At 40.9% G+C, this 21,792-nt stretch overlaps 1 protein-coding gene across 13 annotated transcripts in view; it reads left to right on the forward strand.

Moving 5' to 3' along the window:
* MCF2L2 (MCF.2 cell line derived transforming sequence-like 2) overlaps positions 1–21,792 on the forward strand; it is a 255,093-nt gene that overhangs the window by 5,130 nt on the left and 228,171 nt on the right. For 12 of the 13 annotated variants that reach the window (XR_010726901.1, XM_066241644.1, XM_066241646.1 and 9 more), the window contains exon 1: positions 8,058–8,235. The exons of the other annotated variant lie outside the window; for it this stretch is intronic. Coding sequence is in view for 11 of the 12 variants with exons in the window: in XM_066241644.1 (XP_066097741.1) it covers positions 8,094–8,235 (142 nt within the window). In the remaining variant the exon portion in view is untranslated. Of the gene's footprint in view, positions 1–8,057; positions 8,236–21,792 lie in introns of those variants that run through there. 13 annotated transcript variants of the gene reach the window in all.

Consider the following 21,792-nt stretch of genomic DNA (forward strand, 5'->3'; position numbering starts at 1 on the left):
TGCAAACAGGTACATCTATTTTGCAGGGAAATTTGGCAATACCTAACAAACTGTTGTTTGAAAACTGCTATATTTGCTGTCCTGTATTAGAAGACTTTAAGAGTGCATTTAGTTAGTCAGCATGTTCACAATGTCTAATGGTAGGGGAACAAAAGAGCTTTAATAAGTTTTAGAGTCTTAAATTATTTTAAATTTCTTCATCTTTAATTAAGTATTTTCTTAAAGTACATTCCATGCCATCAACACTAACAAAGAACTGACTCTGAGGATTACTAACCAGAGAAGTCTGTAATCTTCAAAGGCCTTCTGGAACAACCACCTTGGGAAAAGGGTGGGCAGTTTCTTACAAGTCAAATATACACCTCTACTTTGACTCAGCAATACCTCTCCTAGGTATTTATCCAAGAGAAATACAGACATGTCCACACAAAGACCTTTACATGAATTTTCACAGCAACATTATTCATAAAAGCCTAAAATGGGGATAAAAACCCTGAATGTGTATGAGCAGGAGAATGGACAAACTGTACCATGCATATGGTGGGGTCCAACTCAATAATAAAAATGACTGAACTACTGATACAGCATGAGTGAGCCTCAAAAGCATTATCCTGAGAGAAAGAAGCTAAACACAAAATAATACATACTATAATATTATATGAGTCTCTTGAAAAATTAAAATGGTTGTCAGTTGCTTGCAGGTTAAGAGCAACGGATGACCAGGAAGGGTCATGTAAAGGCACTTTTTTTTCTGTAGATGGAAATGTCTTATATCTTGAAAGGGGTATAAGTTACATGAGTGTATACATTTAAAATGAATTTCACTTCAGATTTGAATATTTCAATATATGTAAATTTTACCCTCTTCCTAAATTTTTCTTTTTCAGTAGGAAAGATCTTTGAGTTTCTCCTTGGCCAGCTGCAAGACTTACTCTGAAATTTTAGCTTGAATCATACAAATAAAACTTAGCAACTTGTTTACAAACTTACTTATTACTCATCCAATATTTTACATTGTGCTCTTTCTTTAAATATTAAATTAGAGTACAACCTTACTCTAATGGTTACTTTAATGGTTTTGGTAAGCAAAACAATTAAAAATAAAGAACCAATATAAAATGCATTATGAAAAAGTGGGTGCTCTCTGAATATATCACACTCTGCACAGCACAGTTCTGAAAAGTGAACTCACTTTTCCCCAAGAAGTAGTAAATGGGGTTGTGGTCAGATCAAACAACTTTCTTCACTACAATCATGACAATGTACTTGCACTGGATCTTTAGATTTTAGATACTCTGCATCCCATTTTAGGATTTGAACCTTTCCCATTCCTGTACTAAACCATATGGCACAGTAACATATTGATGTTGCCTACATAGTGTTGGAATCCGTCGAAGTCCGAAAGACCAGAGTAACAGGCTTTATTGAAAGGAAGAAAGGAACACTGCCGGGCACTTCTCTGGGGGAGAAGAGCACCAGTTACAGACTAGGGGCGAATTTTATAGTGTTTGGGAGAGCCTGAGGGGATACTGAGGCAAAAGTCCTGGTATGTCCAGAATGCTCTTCCTTGGGGGGCTTGCCAGCTTCTTGGAACTCCTCTGTCTCAGGGACGATAGTCCAGTAAGGGTGAGGTCTGACAGATAAGCGGAACATCAAGAGGGCAGTTTGGAATTCACGTATCTATCATTTCTCAACTCTGTGGTTACATATAAAAGAAAGGCATTAATTAATTTTATAATATACGGTGAGGGGTGACAAGGAAAAAGAGGAGAAAAAATTGGAGAATTATTGCTTCTTCTGGAGAGAACTCAAGAAGGGAACCTTGCCAAGCCAAGTTCCCCATCCAGTTAAGGAGGTCATCAATTTCCGTGCTGTGACGTCTGAACCAGGCAATGTCCTCGAAAACCTGAGTGAGGAAGTAAAAAATTTTGCAAGGTAATAATTGTTAGTTGCTTGCTGTGAGTGCCGAGTGGACAGGGTGACATGGTGATACATGGTCTGCTGGATGAGCCTCATGAGACGTGCTGGTCTGGTTCCTCTCAAATGGGAGGACATGTGGAGATTTTTAGAGACAGGGAACCTGTTGGTGTAAGTTTTTAGAAGGACTGAGTATGTGTGGTTTAAAAGGAAGGGGGTTTGGAGAACATTCAGGAGGGAACTTCTAGGCTGAGGGGCGGCTTCTTCCTGCTGTCATCCCTACCTATTTGATATTTCCCTCGTGAAGTTCTCCTTGGGGTATTGGGAAATAGGAGTGTAGGAACATTTGATTGTAGGTAATCCTAGAGATTTCTTTCATCCCGGCCTGTAGGAACTTGATAAAGAAGGGGGCAAGTATTTGGAGATCAGGAATGCAGAGATAAGGAGGGTTGTATAGTGGGGGTGAAAGTTCTTCCATGGTAAAGTTAGAGATATTCTTTCCTGGCAGCCCTGGAGAGAGCAGTTAGCTTGAGCTAAAAGAAATGTTTCATGTCTGTTTGTAGGCTCCCCTTCAGCCAAGAAGACCCAGCGATCTTGTCCTCTTACTATGTGAAGGGTAAAAAGACTCTTACTATGAGAAGCGTTAAGAGGTGAATGCTATTCATTCTCCTAGTTCTTCAGGAATATGGGAGAGCTTTAGGGTTAGGGGACCTGTAGGGGTTGAAAGATAGGATTTAGGAGGTTTGCTGATATAGGGTTTCAGATTTTTCTGTTTTATGAGGGCAGGTTTCAGGGTTGGTGTGTAGGATTAGGTAGATTTTTCTAATTTTCTGATTGGCGAAGGTCTGCATGCAGTTCTGTAACAAATGTAAGAGGCAGGGTCCAAAAGTTAGAAAAATAAATAGGAGAATGAATGGACCAATGAAGGGCAATAGTTAAGACACCCAGTTTGTGTGAAACCACTGATTCCATGTATACAAATTCGCTGGGCTTCAGAGAGAGAGAGAATAAGAATAAGACAGGGAAGTGGCCAGTCCCCCTGCCCCTAGACCTACTTTTGTAGAGATTCCTAAAGCAGCAAGAAGAGAAATTACCTGTATAGCTTGTTTGGTCCTTAAATTGACGGGTAGTGTACTAGTAATTGAAAGAGGCTCATGGGGTGGGATTAGGTTGATATTTGGGGTGAGGTAGATTAGGGTACAGGTTTCTATCCAATTAGTAAGGAGACACATATAGGTGTTGGTCCCAGAAAGCCCCTGATTGGGTGAGGCAGGCTGAGAGGTGAATAGAGAATAGAAGGACAAGGGGTCAGTTTTGTTTCTCTGTTTCTGAGGTCCAGATAGTCAGGGTGGAGTAAAGAGTCATCCCAATAAGTGGGGAAAGTAGAGGATTGTTAGCTAGGGTGACTGATTAAACATTCTTTAAACCAGTTTTCTGACTGTACAAATTCTTTTTTCTCTGTACAGACTTCCTACAGTCTGCACAAACCTTCTACAACTTACATAAACCTTCAGCTTTCATGCACTTTCTTATCCAGAAATAACTGACCTTCATAACAACTTGCTTTTCCTTTCAAAAGTATTTCCATACCTTATACCTTCTATTATCAAAACCGTACAATTCCTTTCTAGTCAGAACTCTTGATTTAAAAATCTTTAACCTTTAGTGATAATTAAGTTGACTTTCTTTTTACCCTAGTTTCCCTTTTCCCAAAGTTTGATTAAAAGAGTCCTTAGTTTTTTCATATATTCGCCATACGTAGATCAATCGGCTTCCGGTTTGCAGTTGGAGTAAGGCATGCCATTTTTCTATTTTAGCAGCAGTGGGAGTTGTCAGGATCATGGTGTGTGGACCTGTCCATGTAAAAGTCAGTCCTTGGGTGATGTAATGCTGGAAGCGCCTCTTGGACAGTCTTTGAACAGTTTGCTGAGCAACCTGTAAATCCTGCAAGTACTTACGGAAAGGGTGGTTACATTTCTACACTTTGCAGTTAGAGTTTAAGTCCTAGTGACCACTGCTTCTAGCTGGAATTAGCTGCAGGTCCCAGCCTACAATAGGCATGGGCATTGAGAGAAGAGGAATAAAGGAGATACTATACATTAAATAAAGTAACAAAATCAGACTGTCAATACCCACAGTAGAGATCTTCGAGGGATAAATAAAACTCAAATATTCAAGCAAGGCATAGTAGATGACCCTTGTGTTTACAAGAAATGAGATCAGTTTATCTGCTACTTAGAAGAAACACCTTAGGCTCGTGAACGATGTCCTTGGGCCTTCAGTGGCAATTCCCAGCATGCTGGGCAAGGTCAGGTCACAGGTAGCTGGAGCAGGGCTAGAAGAGACTAAACCCTCCCTCCATGGAGCAAGGGGGCAGCTTACCTTCTTGTGTCCCTCTTTCCACAGCAGAGATGTGTCCCTTGATGGGGCAGGAAGCCTGGCAGGCTTCAGTTCAATGACCTTTATTCCACTCTTGAAGTACGGCCCTGATAGAATCCTATGAAGCCCTTTAGGGCGCTGGAGCCAAAAGCTTGTATTTTTTTTACCTCTTTTGGGCCTTATTTGCCTTTTCTGTTACTTCCTTGGTCATTATAGACCTTAAAAGCCATGCTCAGAAGATCAAACTGAGGGGCTTGACTAAGAGAGCAAAATTGGGAATTCAATGTTTAAAGAAGCCTATTAGACCAAGGAGAGAAAGAATTTGATATGTGGTGGTAGGTGGTTGGAGACTGCGGAGGGTCTGAGTTCGATCTAGGGTGAGACTTCACGTGGTGAGGGTTAAGGCGATGCCTAGATAGACTACGGACTGAGAATGAAGTTGAGCCTTAGCAGAGAAGACATGATATCCTTTCACAGCGTTAAGAAGGGTGGTGGTGTGTCTCCTTGAGGCAGGCAGGGAGGGGCTGTGGAGGAGTAGGTCATCTACATATTGTAAGAGAGTACTAGTTTTGAGATTGCATGCTGCTAAATTCTGAGCTAGTGCTTGTCCAAACAGGTGTGGGCTGTTTTAGATCCCCTGGGGTAAGACAATCAACGTAAATTGCTGGGCTGCATTAGTGTCTGGATAAAAGTAAACAGAAAGTAAAATTCAGGGTGTAGAAGAATGGTAAAGAGGGCATTCTTGATGTCTAGGACCTGTAGAGATTAGGGACTACTGGATGGAGGGGAATTACTGCTTCATTGATTAGGTGTAAGGCTTGTACAAGGCAATAAACCCCTGAAGGTCTTCAAAAGGAAGGATAAGGGTATTGCAGGGAGAGTCCATGGGGATGTGTAAGCCTGGTTTAAGAGGTGGGTAATTATTGGTTTAAGGCCTTAGAAACAGACACAGTTACACATTAAACAAAGACTTCAGATACATATTATGAATTAAGGAATTTAAATGAGCGTGCTTTACTTGTTTCAATTCAAATTATACTAGAGATATTTTCTGACAAACAAAGAGACAAGACGGATTACTTACTCACATAGCTTAATATATAATTCTGCTTTTTAAAAGTTTTTCAAGATGACAGGGAGTTGCCAGCATAGTGGGGAAGAAGAGAGAAAGCAGATGGATGGACAGTGTAAGCAGCTGGATGGAAAGAAGGAGGGTCAGAATCTGCAAGAGGAGAGGAGGAGGAGGAGGAGGAGATTAAAGTGCCACGTGGTCAGAGGAGTCAAAAAAGATTTAGAGCTCTGAGGAGAGGGAAGAGGGCGAGGAGGAAAGAGGCACAGTCACAGTTGTAAGGAGGGAGGAGGGGTCGGAGAAGAGACAGACAGAACTGCAGTTTGTAAGGAGGGAGGAGGGGTCGGAGAAGAGACAGACAGAACTGCAGTTTGTAAGGAGGGAGGAGTCAGAGAAGAGACAGACAGAACTGCAGTTTGTAAGGAGGGAGGAGGGGTCGGAGAAGAGACAGACAGAACTGCAGTTTGTAAGGAGGGAGGAGTCAGAGAAGAGACAGGCACCACAGCCTGAGCCACAGCTTCTCAGGAGGGGGAGGGGAGGAAGAACACCATGGAGAAGGGAGGGGGCTCTTGGAGGGAAGAGACTGGAGTGGAAAAGACTTGTAGAGGGACTAGAGAGGGGTCCTGAGAGAGGGGTGCCCTCGGGGATCAGGCAGGATGGAGAGAGTTGGGAGTCCGCAGAGAAGGAAAGATTAGGAGCGAAGGTTTTAGGTGAGGTTTTTCTGGCCAAAAAACAGCCTGCGTGTAGAACAGAAGGCACAGAAATTAAGGACAGGAGAGAAGGGAGAAGAAAAGCCTGCACGTAAGGAATTTCTGATGCCCTCCCCGTCCAGTGGCAAAAGTTATCAAGATCTCTTAGGATATTGTAATGGTAGTAGAAAGCAACCTGGCTAGGTGCCTAGACCTTTGAGGAAGTCCATAGAAGCAGGCCGCTAGGAGTAGAAACCTCCCAAACTGTGAACCTCAGAGGGTAGGGTGAGTCCCGAAGGAGTAGAGGAGTAGTCTCTGAGGCCTGAGATTGGGAGGAGCCCGTGTCCCGAGGGGAGCCTGGCTGGACGGTTTGGACTGAGAGGAGCCCACAGTAGAGGATACTGGTGAGAGAAGGGGCTTCCCCTTCTTCAGTCACAGTTCGGAGAGGAGAAAATCTCCGTAGAAAGAGAGTCTCAGACAAGAGGTTGTCACCCAAGGCTGAGATCCCGGGACATAGGAGAGTGGCCTGGCTAGGCGCGCCTAGACTTTCGTAGAAGTCCATAAAGGAGTAGAGGCAGACCACCCGTAGATACGGGGTCCGAAGTCAAAACCGTCCAACCAGGAAGGGGTGTTTTTAGAGAGAAATTTAGAGGCAAACCAGGGGAGGGGAAGGGAGAAACTCCTTATCTTTCTGGTCCAGCAGGGGTTCAGGACCGGGTTAGACTGCTGGCCAATCGACCTACAATTACACATCCAGACAGAATCAGGGAGTAAGCCTGGGAGGAGCTGCTGCTGCTCATTGCTTCCTTGGTTGTAAGTTTGGATGGCAAAGAGGGATCGTCCAGGCAGTTACTACTCTGTCCCGGGTTTCTGAACCAAATGTTGGAATCCATGGGAGTCGGAAGACCAGAGTAACAGGCTTTATTGAAGGGAAGAAAGGCCTGACCAGGTAGTGGCGCAGTGGATAGAGCGTCGGACTGGGATGCGGAAGACACAGGTTTGAGACCCCGAGGTCGCCAGCTTGAGCGCAGGCTCATCTGGTTCGAGTAAAAGCCCACCAGCTTGGACCCAAGGTTGCTGGCTCAAGCAAGGGGTTACTTGGTCTGCTGAAGGCCCACGGTCAAGGCACATATGAGAAAGCAATTAATGAAAAACTAAGGCGTCGCAGTGCGCAACGATAAACTAATGATTGATGCTTCTCATCTCTCTGTTCCTGTCTGTCTGTCCTTGTCTATCCTTCTCTCTGACTCTCTCTCTGTCTCTGTAAAAAAAAAAAAAGAAAGAAAGAAAAAAGAAAAAGAAAGGAAGAAAGGAAGAAAGGAACCCTGCCGGGCACTTCTCCAGGGGAGAAGAGTTACAGAATAGGGACAAATTATATAGTGTTTGGAAAAGCCTGAGGGGATACTGAGGCAAAAGTCCTGGTATGTCCAGAATGCTCCTCCTTGGAGGGCTTGCCAGCTTCTTGGAATTCCTCTGTCTCAGGGGCGATAGTCCAGTAAAGGTGAGGTCTGACAGATAAGCGGAACATCAAGAGGGCAGTTTGGAATACACATATCTATCACACAGTAACTAACTAACTTCTATTGGCTGCCTTGTTAATTTCCTGTATTGTATTGGTTGGCAGCCTGGAGAGGCTGGAAGAGAAAGAGGGGAGAATTGTGGCCTGAAATAAATTTTCTTAAGAGCATTCTATAAAAGAAAATTATCTCTATTATTTTATTTTAAATAACCAGTAGCCTGAGGTATGTCTCATGATGTGATTCCTCTAAAAACAACAACAAAAAATTCTGATTCTCATGGACTTTAGGATTTCCCTTTTTACCCCGACATCCTCATCCCTCAGTTTTCCTTTTATTTCCGAATGAGAAAATCTGGTAATATTTGGGGCCTGTAATCCTATGAGCACCAGTTCAAAGGATCATCAGCTCTCAGCAATGAGATGACCTTGAGTGAACTTCAGAGAGCTTAGCCAGGAGAAAGGATTAAACGAGTGGCATGGAGAGAGAGTGGTGCTGGCACCGTCTGGAGTCTGGAATCTAATGGCTTCCTGGTGTAAGACGTGTGCGCAGCAAGACCCGAGATACTTACCTTACACCTCAGTGCGGATAACGGAAGCAGAGATGAGGGCTTACCACCATTTCCTAGAAAGCTGCATCAGGCTGGAATGTATGGCAAAAAAAGGTACCGTGAGAGCACTAATGCCTTTCTTTTATGTACATTTTGTCATTTAGCCTTATTCTCAGTGGAATAATGGTTAACTAACAAATTTTACATAAAAAATTTTACTTTGCATTGTTGTCTCCAGTTTCCTAAGGAGTTTAAAAAGGACTTTTTAAAAAAGAATTATTTTTTTAAAAAAAGCTATTAACAACATCGTAGATGGTCATTTATTAAAAAATGTATAGTAAAAAGATGTCAAAATATTCTGAAAATAATCAGATTGTAAGATGGAATGAATAAATCTGAATTATAAAAGCATGTATGTCTATAATTATACACATATACGTATTGACTGTTACATGACAATTTCATAGCTATACAATTTTGAAGAAGGGAAAAATAGCTTTACTTTTCTTATTTTTGTTGTATTTTTAAATTAAGAAAAATTACCAACATATATTGTTGTTGTAAAATAAAAATAATCCAGATTATGAAATTCATGTTCCTGAAGAAGAATCTGAAATGTTAAGTCTGAAACACTAAGGCTTATGTTAGACACATGAGCTGATAATACACTGGTGGTTTAAGAATAGAAAGAAGAGAACACTTCCCTTCAGGGGGCTGAGTGAGAAGCAGCAGCATTGCTAAGTCTGCCTTTTATGTATTTGGAAGCCATTGCTCTAAGAGCTGAAGCAACTTCAGCTTGTTTCTAAGACTGCCGCTTTTATGGATGGGCTTATTATTTTTATTTGGCCTTGAAAATGTTAATGATACACCCCCTTCCCCAGCCCTTGGATCACAGACTAGAAAAGATGATTAAAGCAGATGTCTTTGTCCTTCTCATTACTCTTTATTTATAGTTGGACTCGGTTTCTTCAAGAGAAGAGAATTATTGAATGGAGAACTGTGCTTTTAAAAGAAATTCATCATTGTTGCCATATACTTTCTGATTGAGACATGATTCATGTTTATAGTATATTCTATATCATGTAATTATATATTGTATTCTCAAAGGCAAGGGCTACTGTGTATTTGCTACTTACAAAAGAACAACTTCTTAATCAGATTTTGCTTTCCATACTTAAAGCACATAGGTGCTTGCCTGTGCGTGCACACAATACCTTATAGAGCTTGGCTTTAGGTGTAATTTATTGCCCTGATTTTCCTAAAGTTAAATCAAAAGAACTTTACAGCTTTGTTAATAGTAAGGCAAGGAAGTAATTTGAAAGAATATGAAGAATTTCTGAGTCCTAAACTCAAAGCAGTGCATATACTATTATTGCCTTTCTCCCCCTCCTCCCCACTAAAAAGGTTATGAAAGGTTCACCTATATCCTTTGGCTGTCAATCATTTTATTCTGTCTGGGACTCAAGACAACAATGAAAGTCTGACTATCTTAATGCAAGTTTTATGTGTGTAAATGACCTTTCTGACAGTACTGCAATCTTATATTTATGGGGTGATGTCAGTCAACTTCTGTGCATAATACTGATTTCTTGGGATTAAGAGAAAGCACATTGACTGAAATGTATGTTAACCAAGACCTACATTTTATTTTATTGTTGAGGGTCAAAGAGAGTCAGCAGTTGGAGATTTGCTTTTCCACTGACTATCCCTTCTTTTTTTTAAAAAAAAATAATAATGAATTTAAAATATTATTATAAAATGAATGCATGCCTGTAAATTAGGGTAATACCAAGTGCTGCAACAACCCTAAATTTCAATGGATTAATGCACTCTAATATACTGCCCGTGGTCAGGGACCCTGCCTGCTTCTGTTTGTGTGTCTGCCATCCCCTGGCCTCAGCACTCCTGTCACCCAGTAGGAGGGAAAAGAGACAGTGCTGAAGGCACACCAGTCTCTTCAATACCCCAGCTCAAAAGTCATACATTCTTATTCATCTCCCATTGGCATTCACTAGTCACAGGCCAAAGCTGGAGATAGGGTGTGTGTGTGTGTGTGTGTGTGTGTGTGTGTGTGTGTGTGTGTGAAGTCCCTGCTAGGCAGCCACCTTCCAACGATGATTCTATTGTATAGAAGAGGAACTGTGAGTATTGGGTAGGCAGCTAGCCATTTCTGAATCAATTACTTATTGCAAAAATTCAGTTATGTCCCTCTATATGTACATATATGTAAATGTGACATATATTAGAACATTCTATTCTGTTTCTTTCTTTTTAAAAAACCCCAGCATATTTTTAAATTGATTGATTGATTGATTTTAGAGAGAAGGAAAGGGAGAGAGAGAAACATTGATTTGTTGTCCCACTTATTTATTCATCTATTAATTGATTATTATATGTATCCTAACCAGGGATCGAATCTGCAACCTTGGCATATCAGGATGATGCTCTGATCAACTGAGCAATCTGGTCAGGCTCAAATTTAGTATATTTTGAACTTCCTTACCTGTTACTACGTATAGATCGATCTGATTATATTTAATGGCTCAATAGTATTTTTATTGTATGGCTATATTATAATTTTTTAAACCAAACCCCTATTAATGAACATTTGCACTAGAAGAGCAATACTGTAAAAAACAAGTCTCAATAAATTTAAGAAGATTGAAGTCATATCACCCTGGGGGTGGGGGGCTCATTCTACAATAGTTGTTTTGCCTGTTGCTAGGTACCCAGGTTGGTCTGTTGGTGACCTTTTCTACCTGGCCTATCATTCCTACTCTTATCTGCTCATGTCTGTCTAACTGCCTACTATTTCTTTCTTTCTCTCTTTTTTCTTTTTAAGTGAGAGGAGGGGAGAGAGACTCCCACATGCCCCTGACCGGGATCCACCTGGCAAACCCTGTCTGGGGCTGATGCTCCAATCAACCGAGCTATCCTCAGTGCCCAGGGCTGATGCTTAAACCAGTCGAGCCACTGGCTGCGAGAGGGGAAGAGAGAGAGAAGGGGGAGAGGGAGGGGAATGAAATCAGATGGTTGCTTCTTATGTGTGATCAGGGATCGAACCTGGGACTTCTGCACACTGGGCTAACGCTCTATCCACTGAACCAACCAGCCAGGGCACTGCCACTATTTCAATATGACTAATGATCACTGAACATGGCCTTCTTCCAAGAGTTACATTTTTTCTAAAGCACCTTACAAATAATATGGTAATATAAATGAATCAAAATGGTAGGGTTTTAGACATTTTAGCAATATGATGGACAATCAATTTATTATTATTTAAGAAAAATCCCTGGAGGCTCTGACCTAACATTCCTTCCTTCCTCTCTCACTAACTCCTTCATTCAGGTACTATGGAAGCAGACTGAAAATAACTGTATCTCAGCCCAGCCCCGCCCTGACCAGCCCCGCCTCCACCTTCAGGTCTCCCTCTGTAAAATGGGAATGGGTAATAATTAAAAATATCTCTTTAAAGGGCTGTTGTGAGGATTAATATACCATTCATGGAGCACTTACTACCGACTGTGTGCTGTGCTATAAGCTTTACATATATTATCTAATTTAATTTAATTTAACATGTGGGAGCAGTTTGAATACAATAGATTCGATTCAAATAGAAGCCAATTAAATTTATCATTCAGTTCTTTGAGCCTTGATCCCAAGGATTCAAAAGATTTTTCTCAAACACCCATGTTATTGCCATGTGTTGGTGGTTTGCTTTGAAATTCCATAAATTCCCCACTGATGTCATATTACCTCTTTTACATCTCAGAGTAACTGTGATAGAACTTGTTATGAGTTAGGAAAGGCAATACTAAGCTTAGAATTAGACCAAAATATAAATTGGGATGTATTATACGATAAACATGGCACTTGAAGTGGGTTTAGGGGAGATGACAGTGCTTGCTTCTCTGTGGCCTCAGCAGCATCAGGAGAGTTGGTTAGAAATGCCCCACCCAAGGCTACTGAATAAGAATCTACATTTTAAAGCCCAAGTTATTTAAATAACTGTTATAATTTGAAAAGCACTGCTCTGGGGGATTTTTTTTTTTTTTTTTCTGAAGCTGGAAACGGGGAGAGACAGTCAGACAGACTCCCGCATGCGCCCGACCGGGATCCACCTGGCACGCCCACCAGGGGGCGATGCTCTGCCCCTCCGGGGCGTCGCTCTGTTGCGACCAGAGCCACTCTAGCGCCTGGGGCAGAGGCCAAGGAGCCATCCCCAGCGCCCGGGCCATCTTTGCTCCAATGGAGCCTCGCTGTGGGAGGGGAACAGAGAGACAGAGAGGAAGGAGAGGGGGAGGGGTGGAGAAGCAAATGGGCGCTTCTCCTGTGTGCCCTGGTGGGGAATCGAACCCTGGACTTCTGCACGCCAAGCCGACGCTCTACCACTGAGCAAACCGGCCAGGGCCTCTGGGGGATTATTGATAAAAATGTTGGTGGGGGCACTTTGAAAATCTAGGGTTAAAACATGAGGGCTTTATGGAAAGGAGGAATTTGGTATTTTCACAGATTTTCTTAATTTCCCTCAAGGCGTTCGCTGATTGCTTTTTATTCACAATCCCCCAGGCAGCCCAGCGGATTTCACTGCTCCTGTAGTTCTGAAGGGCTACAGGAGAATGTCATACCCCGCTTTTGTTGCTATGGAAACTTGGCATAGAAACTTCCACCTCTGCAGTGCTTGTCTCATACAAGGGTATAATGTAAAATGTTGTAGAATTAAGAAGCTTTCAAAAAATGTATCAACTTTGTCTGTAAAAAAAGGAGAAAAGGGACTTCGGTAAGTATTCAAAACAGAAATGCTTATGCCCATTATATTTTATCAGTTCTTAAAGCAGTTTTAAACAGGCATTTGCAGAGCCTGGGGCAGGAGTACAAAGGGAGGTCTGTCTGTATGCCTCAGTTCACTAAAATGTATCAATATATCTGTCTTCCTACCTTGACAAACGTACATACCCTCGTAAGAAAAATAAATTATATATAAAGCTGAAGTTTATATATGACTAAAAGTCAGAAAACAGCAAAGATGACTAAATTGAATCATTGCATGTGTCTGAGTGTTGTGTTGATTAGCTAGTGAAATTGGATGAGTGATAAACATATCCATAATCCACAACTCATTAATAAATCCATTAAATATTTTTGCCTTTATCTCAACAAAAGCACTATATTGTTATAATTGAGATTTTCACATAATTTGAGCTCTGTTGAGAGCAGTGATCTGAGGTAAATGTGATCTAAATAAAATGTAATTGTGTTCAAGGAATTTAAAATTTGAATGTTTGCATAATGAATCTGTAGGAAAAAAAGAATATTGATGCTTGGTAATACTGGACATGATCTTTCATTATATAGTAACCTACAGCATTTGTGCCACATGAGGAGGACTCGACAAATTAATTAATTTGTCTTTTCTCTTACCTAAGCACTTCCGCTGCTCAAATCCTCACCGCTCAGACCCTCCCAGCCCTCAGAAGCAGTGTCTGTCGCTGATTCCAGCAGTGGCACGTCTCACAAACCGTCATAGCATTTGGAGGCAGTCATCTTTTCTTTTGAGGATATAGACCAAGAGATATGGAGAACTATTTTGTTGGGTCCCCAGTGATGTTACAAGAGTAGATGTTTAGAGCCATGGTGTGCTGTGCCGGCCCTGAGGTCTGGACCGCGAGTCACAGAGGCACCATACGATCTTTAACTCATATATTCATGGGAGGGAGGGTTGTGATATGTGGAGCTCTCAGGAGTGTGGGACCTGGGATAGGGGTCACAAGGAAACTTTCTGAAGTTTGGAAATGGATGGAGCCCATGGAAATGTCCTATGTCTTGATCTGTTGATGGTTACATCAGTGTATAGATTTGTCAAAATTCATCAAACTGTATACTTAAGATTTGTACATGTACTACATGTAAATTATACTTCAGTAAAGTCCTGTTAGCATTCAAAAATAAAGGCTATCAGAGCATGCTTGTTTTTTTCTGATCTGAAAGGGGTAATGACCCCAGTACTCTTAACACAATTATTTCATGTATTTTTTCCTATGCCTACACACATGTGCACAAACACACCACATTTTCTTCTTTCTTTTTTTAACCTGGCTGCGATCTCATTACACATATAATTTTTATGTTTTTGATATTATATTATTATATCTTTAAGCTTTCTCTATGGACATAGTCTTTATAATTATTCACTTGATCCTTGACTGATGATGGTTTGACCTGATTTTAGGATAGCGTTTTATGAAGGTGACATTGTCCTGATACCAAAACCAGATAAAGACATTACCAAAAAATAAAGTTACAGGCCCGTGTGTCCTTGATGAATATAGATGCACAAGTTCTCAACAAAATATCAGCAAACTGGACTCAACAGTACATTAAAAGGGTTGTGGGTTTTGATCCTGGTCAGGGCACATGCAAGAATCAACCAGTGAATGTTTAAATAAAGTGAAAAAACAAATCGATATTTCTCTTTCTCTCTCTCCCCCTCCCTCTCTCTCAGAAATCAATGGAAAAAAAAAGATTATAGACCACGACCAAGTGTGATTTATCCCAGGGATGCAAAGATTGTTCAATATTAGTAAATCAATCAATGCAGTACATCATGTTAACAGAATAAAGGCTAAAAACCAGATGACCATCTCAGTAGGTGCAGGAAAGCATTTGACAAAATTCAACTTTTTTTTTAAATGATAAAAACTCTCAACAAACTGGGTATAGAAGAACCATATCTCAACTTCATTAAGGCTATATATGACAAACCCACTGATAATATCTCCCTCAATGGTGAAAAGCTGAAAGCCTTTTCTCCAAGATTAAGAACAGGTAAAGATATCCATTATCACCACTTCTATTCAACACAGTACTGGAAATCCTAGCCATACCTATCACATAAGACAAAGAAATAAAAAAAATCCAAACTGAAAAGGAAGAAGTAAAACTCTTATTATTTGCAGATGACATGATACTAAATATAGAAAGCCCTAAAGACATTGCCAAGAAACTATTTGAACTAATAAATGACTTCAGTAATGTTGCAGGATACAGAATCAATATACAAAAATCTATTACATTTTATACGCACAATCAGAAGAAGAAATCAAGAAAAACAATCCCATTTACAATTGTATCAAAAAGTATAAAATACCTACAAATAAATTTAATTAAAGATGAGAAGACCCATATTCTGAAAAGTATAAGACATTGAAGAAAGATATTGAACAAGATACAAATAAATGGAAGGATACCTTGGTCATGGACTGGAAAGAATATTATTGTTAATATGTCCTTACTATGCAGATTCAATGTAATATGCAGATTCAATGTAATCCCTATTAAAATACCAAAGACTTTCTTCTCAAATTTAGAACAACTTAATCCTAAAATTTATATGGAACTACAGAAGACCCCAAGTAGCCAAAGAAATCTTGAGTAAAAACAAAGTGGGAGATATGCTCCCAGATTTCAAACTCTACTACAAAACTACAATAATTAGAACAATATGGTACTGGTACAAAACAGACTGTAGATCAATGGAATAGAATAGACCAGAAATAAACTCTTGCTTCTATGGTCAAGTAATGATAAAGCAAGGGTATACAATGAGGTAAAGAGAACACTTCAATAAGTAATGTTTGCAAAACTGGACAGATACATGCCCCCCCCGCCAAAAAAAATTGGACCACTTTTTTTTACACCATATATAAAAATAAACAACACAGATTAAAGACTTAAATGTGTCTGCCCAGTGGTGGCACAGTGGATGGAGCATCTGCCATGCTGAGGTCACCAGTTTGAAACTCTGGGCTTGCCTGGTCAAGGCACATACAGAGGCAACTACTATGAGTTGATGCTTCCTGTTCCTCCTCCTGCCTTTCTCTCTCTCTATCCTCTCTCTAAAAATCAATCAATAAATTTTTTTTTTCAGAGACAGAGAGTGAGTCAGAGAGAGGGATAGACAGGGAAAGACAGACAGGAATGGAGATGAGAAGCATCAATCATTAGTTTTTTGTTGCACGATGCAACACCTTAGTTGTTCATTGATTGCTTTCTCATATGTGCCTTGACCGTGGGCCTTCAGCAGACCGAGTAACCCCTTGCTGGAGCCAGCGACCTTGGGCTCAAGCTGGTGAGCTTTTTGCTCAAACCAGATGAGCCCGCGCTCAAGCTGGCGACCTCGGGGTCTTGAACCTGGATCTTCTGCATCCCAGTCCAACGCTCTATCCACTGTGCCACCGCCTGGTCAGGCAATAAATAAAATATTTTTAAAAGATTTAAATATTAGACCTGAAACCATAAAACTCCAAGAACATAAGCAGTAAACTCTTTGACATTATTCCTGGCAACATCTTTTTTGCTCAATGTCTTTGAGCAAGGGGAACAAAAGAAAAAATAAACAAATGGGACTATATCAAACTGAAAATTGTTTTCATGCCAAATAAAACCATCAACAGAACGAAAAGACAACCTACTAAATGTGAGAAGATATTCGTGAAACATCCAATAAGTAGCTAATATCCAAATATATAAAGCACTCATAAAACTTTACACAGACAAAAACAACCAATCCAATAAAACAATGAAGAGAGGACTTGAATAGACATTTCTTCCAAAAGGACATATAGATGGCCAACAGACATATGAAAAGATGCTCAATATCACTAGTCATCAAGGAAATGCACATCAAAACCCAATGAGATATCACCTGACACTTGTCAGAATTGCTGTCATCAGGCCATGACTGGTTGGCTCAGTGGTAGAGCATCGGCCCTGGTGTGTGGGAGTCTCGGGTTCGATTCCTGACCAGGGCACACAGGAGAGGCGTCCATCTTGCTTCTCCATCTTCCCCCTCTTCTTCCTCTCTGTCTCTCCCCCTCCTGCAGCCAAGGCTCCATTGGAGTAAAGTTGGCTCTGAGCACTGAGGATAGCTCCATGGCCTCTGCCTCAGGCGCTAGAATGGCCCCAGATGGGCAGAACATTGCCCCCTGGTGGGCATGCCGGGTGGATCCCAGTCTGGCTCATGTGAGAGTCTGTCTCTCTGCCTCCCTGCTTCTCACTTCAGAAAAAGAAAAAAAGAAAAAAAAATTACTATCATCAGCAAATCAACAAGTAACAAGGGCTGATGAGGATATGGAGAAAAGGGAACTCTTGTGCACTGTTGGTGATCATGTAAATTAGTGCAGCTGCTATGGAAAACATGAAGATACGTCAATAAATTAAGAATAGAGCTTCCATGTGATCCAGCACTGGGTATTTATCTGAAGAAAATAAAAACACTAATTTGAAAAGATATGCACCCCTATATTCATTGCAGCATTGCTAGTAATAGTCAAGCTATAGCAGTAACCTAGATGTCCATCAGCAGACAAATGGATAAAGAGGATGTGTCTATATGCAATGCAATAAAAAAGAATGAAACTTTGCCATTTTCAACAACATGGATGGACATAGAAGGTATTATGTGAAGTAAAGTTTGTAGGACAGAGAAAAAAAAAATGAATGAACTCACTTATATTTGGAATCTAAAAAACCCCCAAATAAATTAGTAAACCCAACGAAACAGAAACAGAATCACAGATGTTGAGAACAAACAGATAGTTGCTGAAGAGGAAGGGATAGAAAAAAAATGAGAAGGGCATGTGCAGCATAGGGAGTATAATCAATAATATTGCAATAACCTTGTAAATGGTGACTGATGGTTACTAGACTTCATGTGGTGATGACTTTGTTAGGTATATTAATGTTGAATAATTATGTTGTATGTCTGAAACTAATATAATGTATATTAACTATATGTTTTTTATTGGGGTGACACTAGTTAAAATAATACAGGTTTTAGGTACCCAGTTCTACAACGTATCTCTATTCCCCACATTGTGTGTTCACCCTCAAGTCATGTCTTCGTTCATCACCATTTATCCCCCCATACTCTCCTCCATCTCCCCTTTCCCTGACCCGGGCAGTCACCACGCTGTTGTCTGTGTCCATGAGTTTTTTCTTTTTTTGTCCTTTTTTGCTCTATTCCTCCATTTCCCTCACCCAGCTCCATCCAGCAGCTGTCAGCCTGCTCTCTATGTATGATTTTGTCAATATTTTGCTTGTTAGTTCATTTTGTTCATTAGATTCTACATGTGAGTAAAATCATACAGTCTTTGTCTGTTTCTGACTGGCTTATTTCACCTAGCTTAATGAGGTCCATCCGTGCTGTCATAAAAGGTAAGATTTCCTTTTTTATGGCCATATAGTATTCCATTGTGTGAATGTACCACAACTTACTATCCACTCATGTACTGATGGGCACTTGGGCTGTTTCCAGATCTTGGCTATTGTAAATAAACCTCTAGAGAACATGGGATGCGCATATCCTTTTAAATTAATGTTTTGGGATTCTTAGGATATATTCTCAAAATTGGGATTACTGGGTCAAAAGGCAGATTCATTTTTAATTTTTTGTGGTAACTCCACACTGCTTTTCCACAGTGCTGCACCATCTGCATTCCCACCAGCAGTGCACTAACACTTGTTGATTTATTGATCATAGCCATTCTGACAGGTGTGAGGTGATATTTCATTGTGGTTTTAATCTGCATTTCTCCAATGATTAGTGACATTGAGCATCTTTTCATTTGTCTGTTGACCATCTCTATATTCTTTGGAGGAATGTCTTTTCAGGTTTGTTTGTTTTTTTTGTCCTTTTAAAGATTGGATAGTTTGCTTTTTAGTGTTAAATTTTATAAGTTCTATATAAATTTTGGATATTAATCCCTTAGATGTATCAGCATATGTGTTCTCACAGTCAGTGGGTTGTCTTTTCATTTTGTTGATGGTCCTTTGCTGTAAAGAACATTCTTGGTTTGAGGTAGCCTCATTTATTTATTCCCTACTATGACTGTTTTGCTGTTGATCTCTCCCGTTATGTTCATCAAGATTTGCTTTACATATTTAGGTGTTCCTACACTGGATGTGTAAATATTTTCAAGGGTTATATCCTGTTGTTGGATTGCTCCCTCTATCGTTATATAGTGTCTTTCTTTGTCTCTTACTATATAGCCTTTGTTTTAAAATCTGTAGTATTTTGTCAAATATAAATATTGCTACCCCCGTGTTATTTAATTTCCATTTGCATCAAGTATCTTTTTCCATTCCCTTACTTTTAATCAGTATGTATCTTTCATTCTGAGGTGGGTCTGTTGTAGACAGCATATATATGGGTCATGCTTTCTTATCCAATCAGCTACCGTATGTCTTTTGATTGGAGCATTTAAGCCATGTACATTTAAAGTGATTATTGATAGGCCCTGGCCGGTTTGCTCAGTGGTAGAGCGTCGGCCTGGCTTGCAGGGGTCCCGGGTTCGATTCCCGGCCAGGGCACACAGGAGAAGCGCCCATCTGCTTCTCCACCCCTCCCCCTCTCCTTCCTCTCTGTCTCTCTCTTCCCCTCCCGCAGCGAGGCTCCATTGGAGCAAAGATGGCCTAGGCACTGGGGATGGCTCCATGGCCTCTGCCCCAGGCGCTAGAGTGGCTCTGGTCGCAACAGAGCTACGCCCTGGAGGGGCAGAGCATTGCCCCCTGGTGGGCAGAGCGTCGCCCCCTGGTGGGTGTGCCGGGTGGATCCCGGTCGGGCATATGCAGGAGTCTGACTGTCTCTCCCAGTTTCCAGCTTCAGAAAAATACAAAAATAAATAAATAAATAAAAATTAAAGTGATTATTGATAGATATGTATTTATTGCCATTGTATTCTTTTTTTTTTTTTTTTTTTTTTTTTTTTTTTTCATTTTTCTGAAGCTGGAAACAGGGAGAGACAGTCAGACAGACTCCCGCATGCGCCCGACCGGATCCACCCGGCACGCCCACCAGGGGCGAAGCTCTGCCCACCAGGGGGCGATGCTCTGCCCATCCTGGGCGTCGCCATGTTGCGACCAGAGCCACTCTAGCGCCTGGGGCAGAGGCCACAGAGCCATCCCCAGCGCCCAGGCCATCTTTGCTCCAATGGAGCCTTGGCTGCGGGAGGGGATGAGAGAGACAGAGAGGAAAGCGCGGCGGAGGGGTGGAGAAGCAAATGGGCGCTTCTCCTGTGTGCCCTGGCCGGGAATCGAACCCGGGTCCTCCGCACGCTAGGCCGACGCTCTACCGCTGAACCAACCGGCCAGGGCGCCATTGTATTCTTTTAACTGTCTTCTTCTGTTTTTTCTTTTTCCTTTCTCCTATTTGTTAAAGAAGACCCTTTAACTTTTCTTGTAACATTGATTTGGTGGTAAACTCTTTTAGCTTTTTCTTGTCTGGGGAGCTCTTTACTTTTCCTTCAATTTTAAATGATAGTGTTGCTGGCCAAAACAGGCTTGGTTGTAGGTTCTTACTTTTAATTGCTTGAGTACTTCATGCCATTCCCTTCTGGCCTGAAGTGTTTCTGTTGAGAAATCAGCCGACAGCCTTAAGTGAGCTCCCTTTTGGGTAACTAACGGTTTTTCACTTGTTGCTCTTAAGATTCTCTCTTTGCCTTTAACTTTTTCCGTTTTAATTATGCTGTGTCTGTTGGTGGGAATGTAAAGTAGTACAACCACTATGGAGGAAAGTATGGTGGTTCCTCAAAAAACTGCAAATAGAACTACCTTATGACCCAGCAATCCCTCTACTGGGTATATACCCCAAAACCTCAGAAACATTGATACGTAAAGACACATGTAGCCCCATGTTCATAGCAGCACTGTTCACAGTGGCCAAGACATGGAAACAACCAAAAAGCCCTTCAATAGAAGATTGGATAAAGAAGATGTGGCACATATACACTATGGAATACTACTCAGCCATAAGAAATGATGACATCAGATCATTTACAGCAAAATGGTGGGATCTTGATAACATTATACGGAGTGAATTAAGTAAATCAGAAAAAAACAAGAACTACATGATTCCATACATTGGTGGAACATAAAAACGAGACTAAGAGACATGGACAAGAGTGTGGTGGTTACCAGGGGTGGGGGGAGGGAGGACGTAGGAGGGAGGGAGGGAGAGAGTTAGGGGGAGGGGGAGGGGCACAGAGAAAACTAGACAGAGGGTGACGGAGGACAATCTGACTCTGGGTGAGGGGTATGCAACATAATTTAATGACAAGATAACTTAGACATGTTTTCTTTGAATATATGTACCCTGAATTATTAATGTCATCCCATTAACATTAATAAAAATTTATAATAAAACAAAAAAGAAATAAACATTGACAATTACCTCCAAAAAAAAAAAAATTATGCTGTGTCTTGGTGTAGGCCTCTTTGGGTCCATTATGTTTGAACTCTCTGCACTTCCTGGATTGCGTGTCTTTCTCCTTCACCAGATTAGGGAAATTTTTGGTCATATTACTTCAAATAGGTTCTCAATCCCTTGTTCTCTTTCCTCCTTCTGACACCCCTGTGAGATGAAGGTGGTTATGCTTCATGTTATCCCAAAGGCCCCTTAAAGTATCCTCGTTCTTTTTATTCCTTTTTCTTTTTGCTGCTCTGATTGGATGTATTTTTTCTACTTTGTCTTACAAATCTCTAGTTCAATCCCCTGCTTCATCCAACCTACTATTTATTCCTTCCAGTATATTCTTGATGTCAGATATTGTGTTCTTTATTTATGACTGGTTTCTTTTTATGGTTTCTATGTCCTTTTTTATGCTTGCTTTC

The sequence above is a fragment of the Saccopteryx bilineata genome, chromosome 8, assembly GCF_036850765.1.
Source record: "Saccopteryx bilineata isolate mSacBil1 chromosome 8, mSacBil1_pri_phased_curated, whole genome shotgun sequence".
In the NCBI taxonomy this organism is placed as follows: Eukaryota; Metazoa; Chordata; class Mammalia; order Chiroptera; family Emballonuridae; genus Saccopteryx; species Saccopteryx bilineata.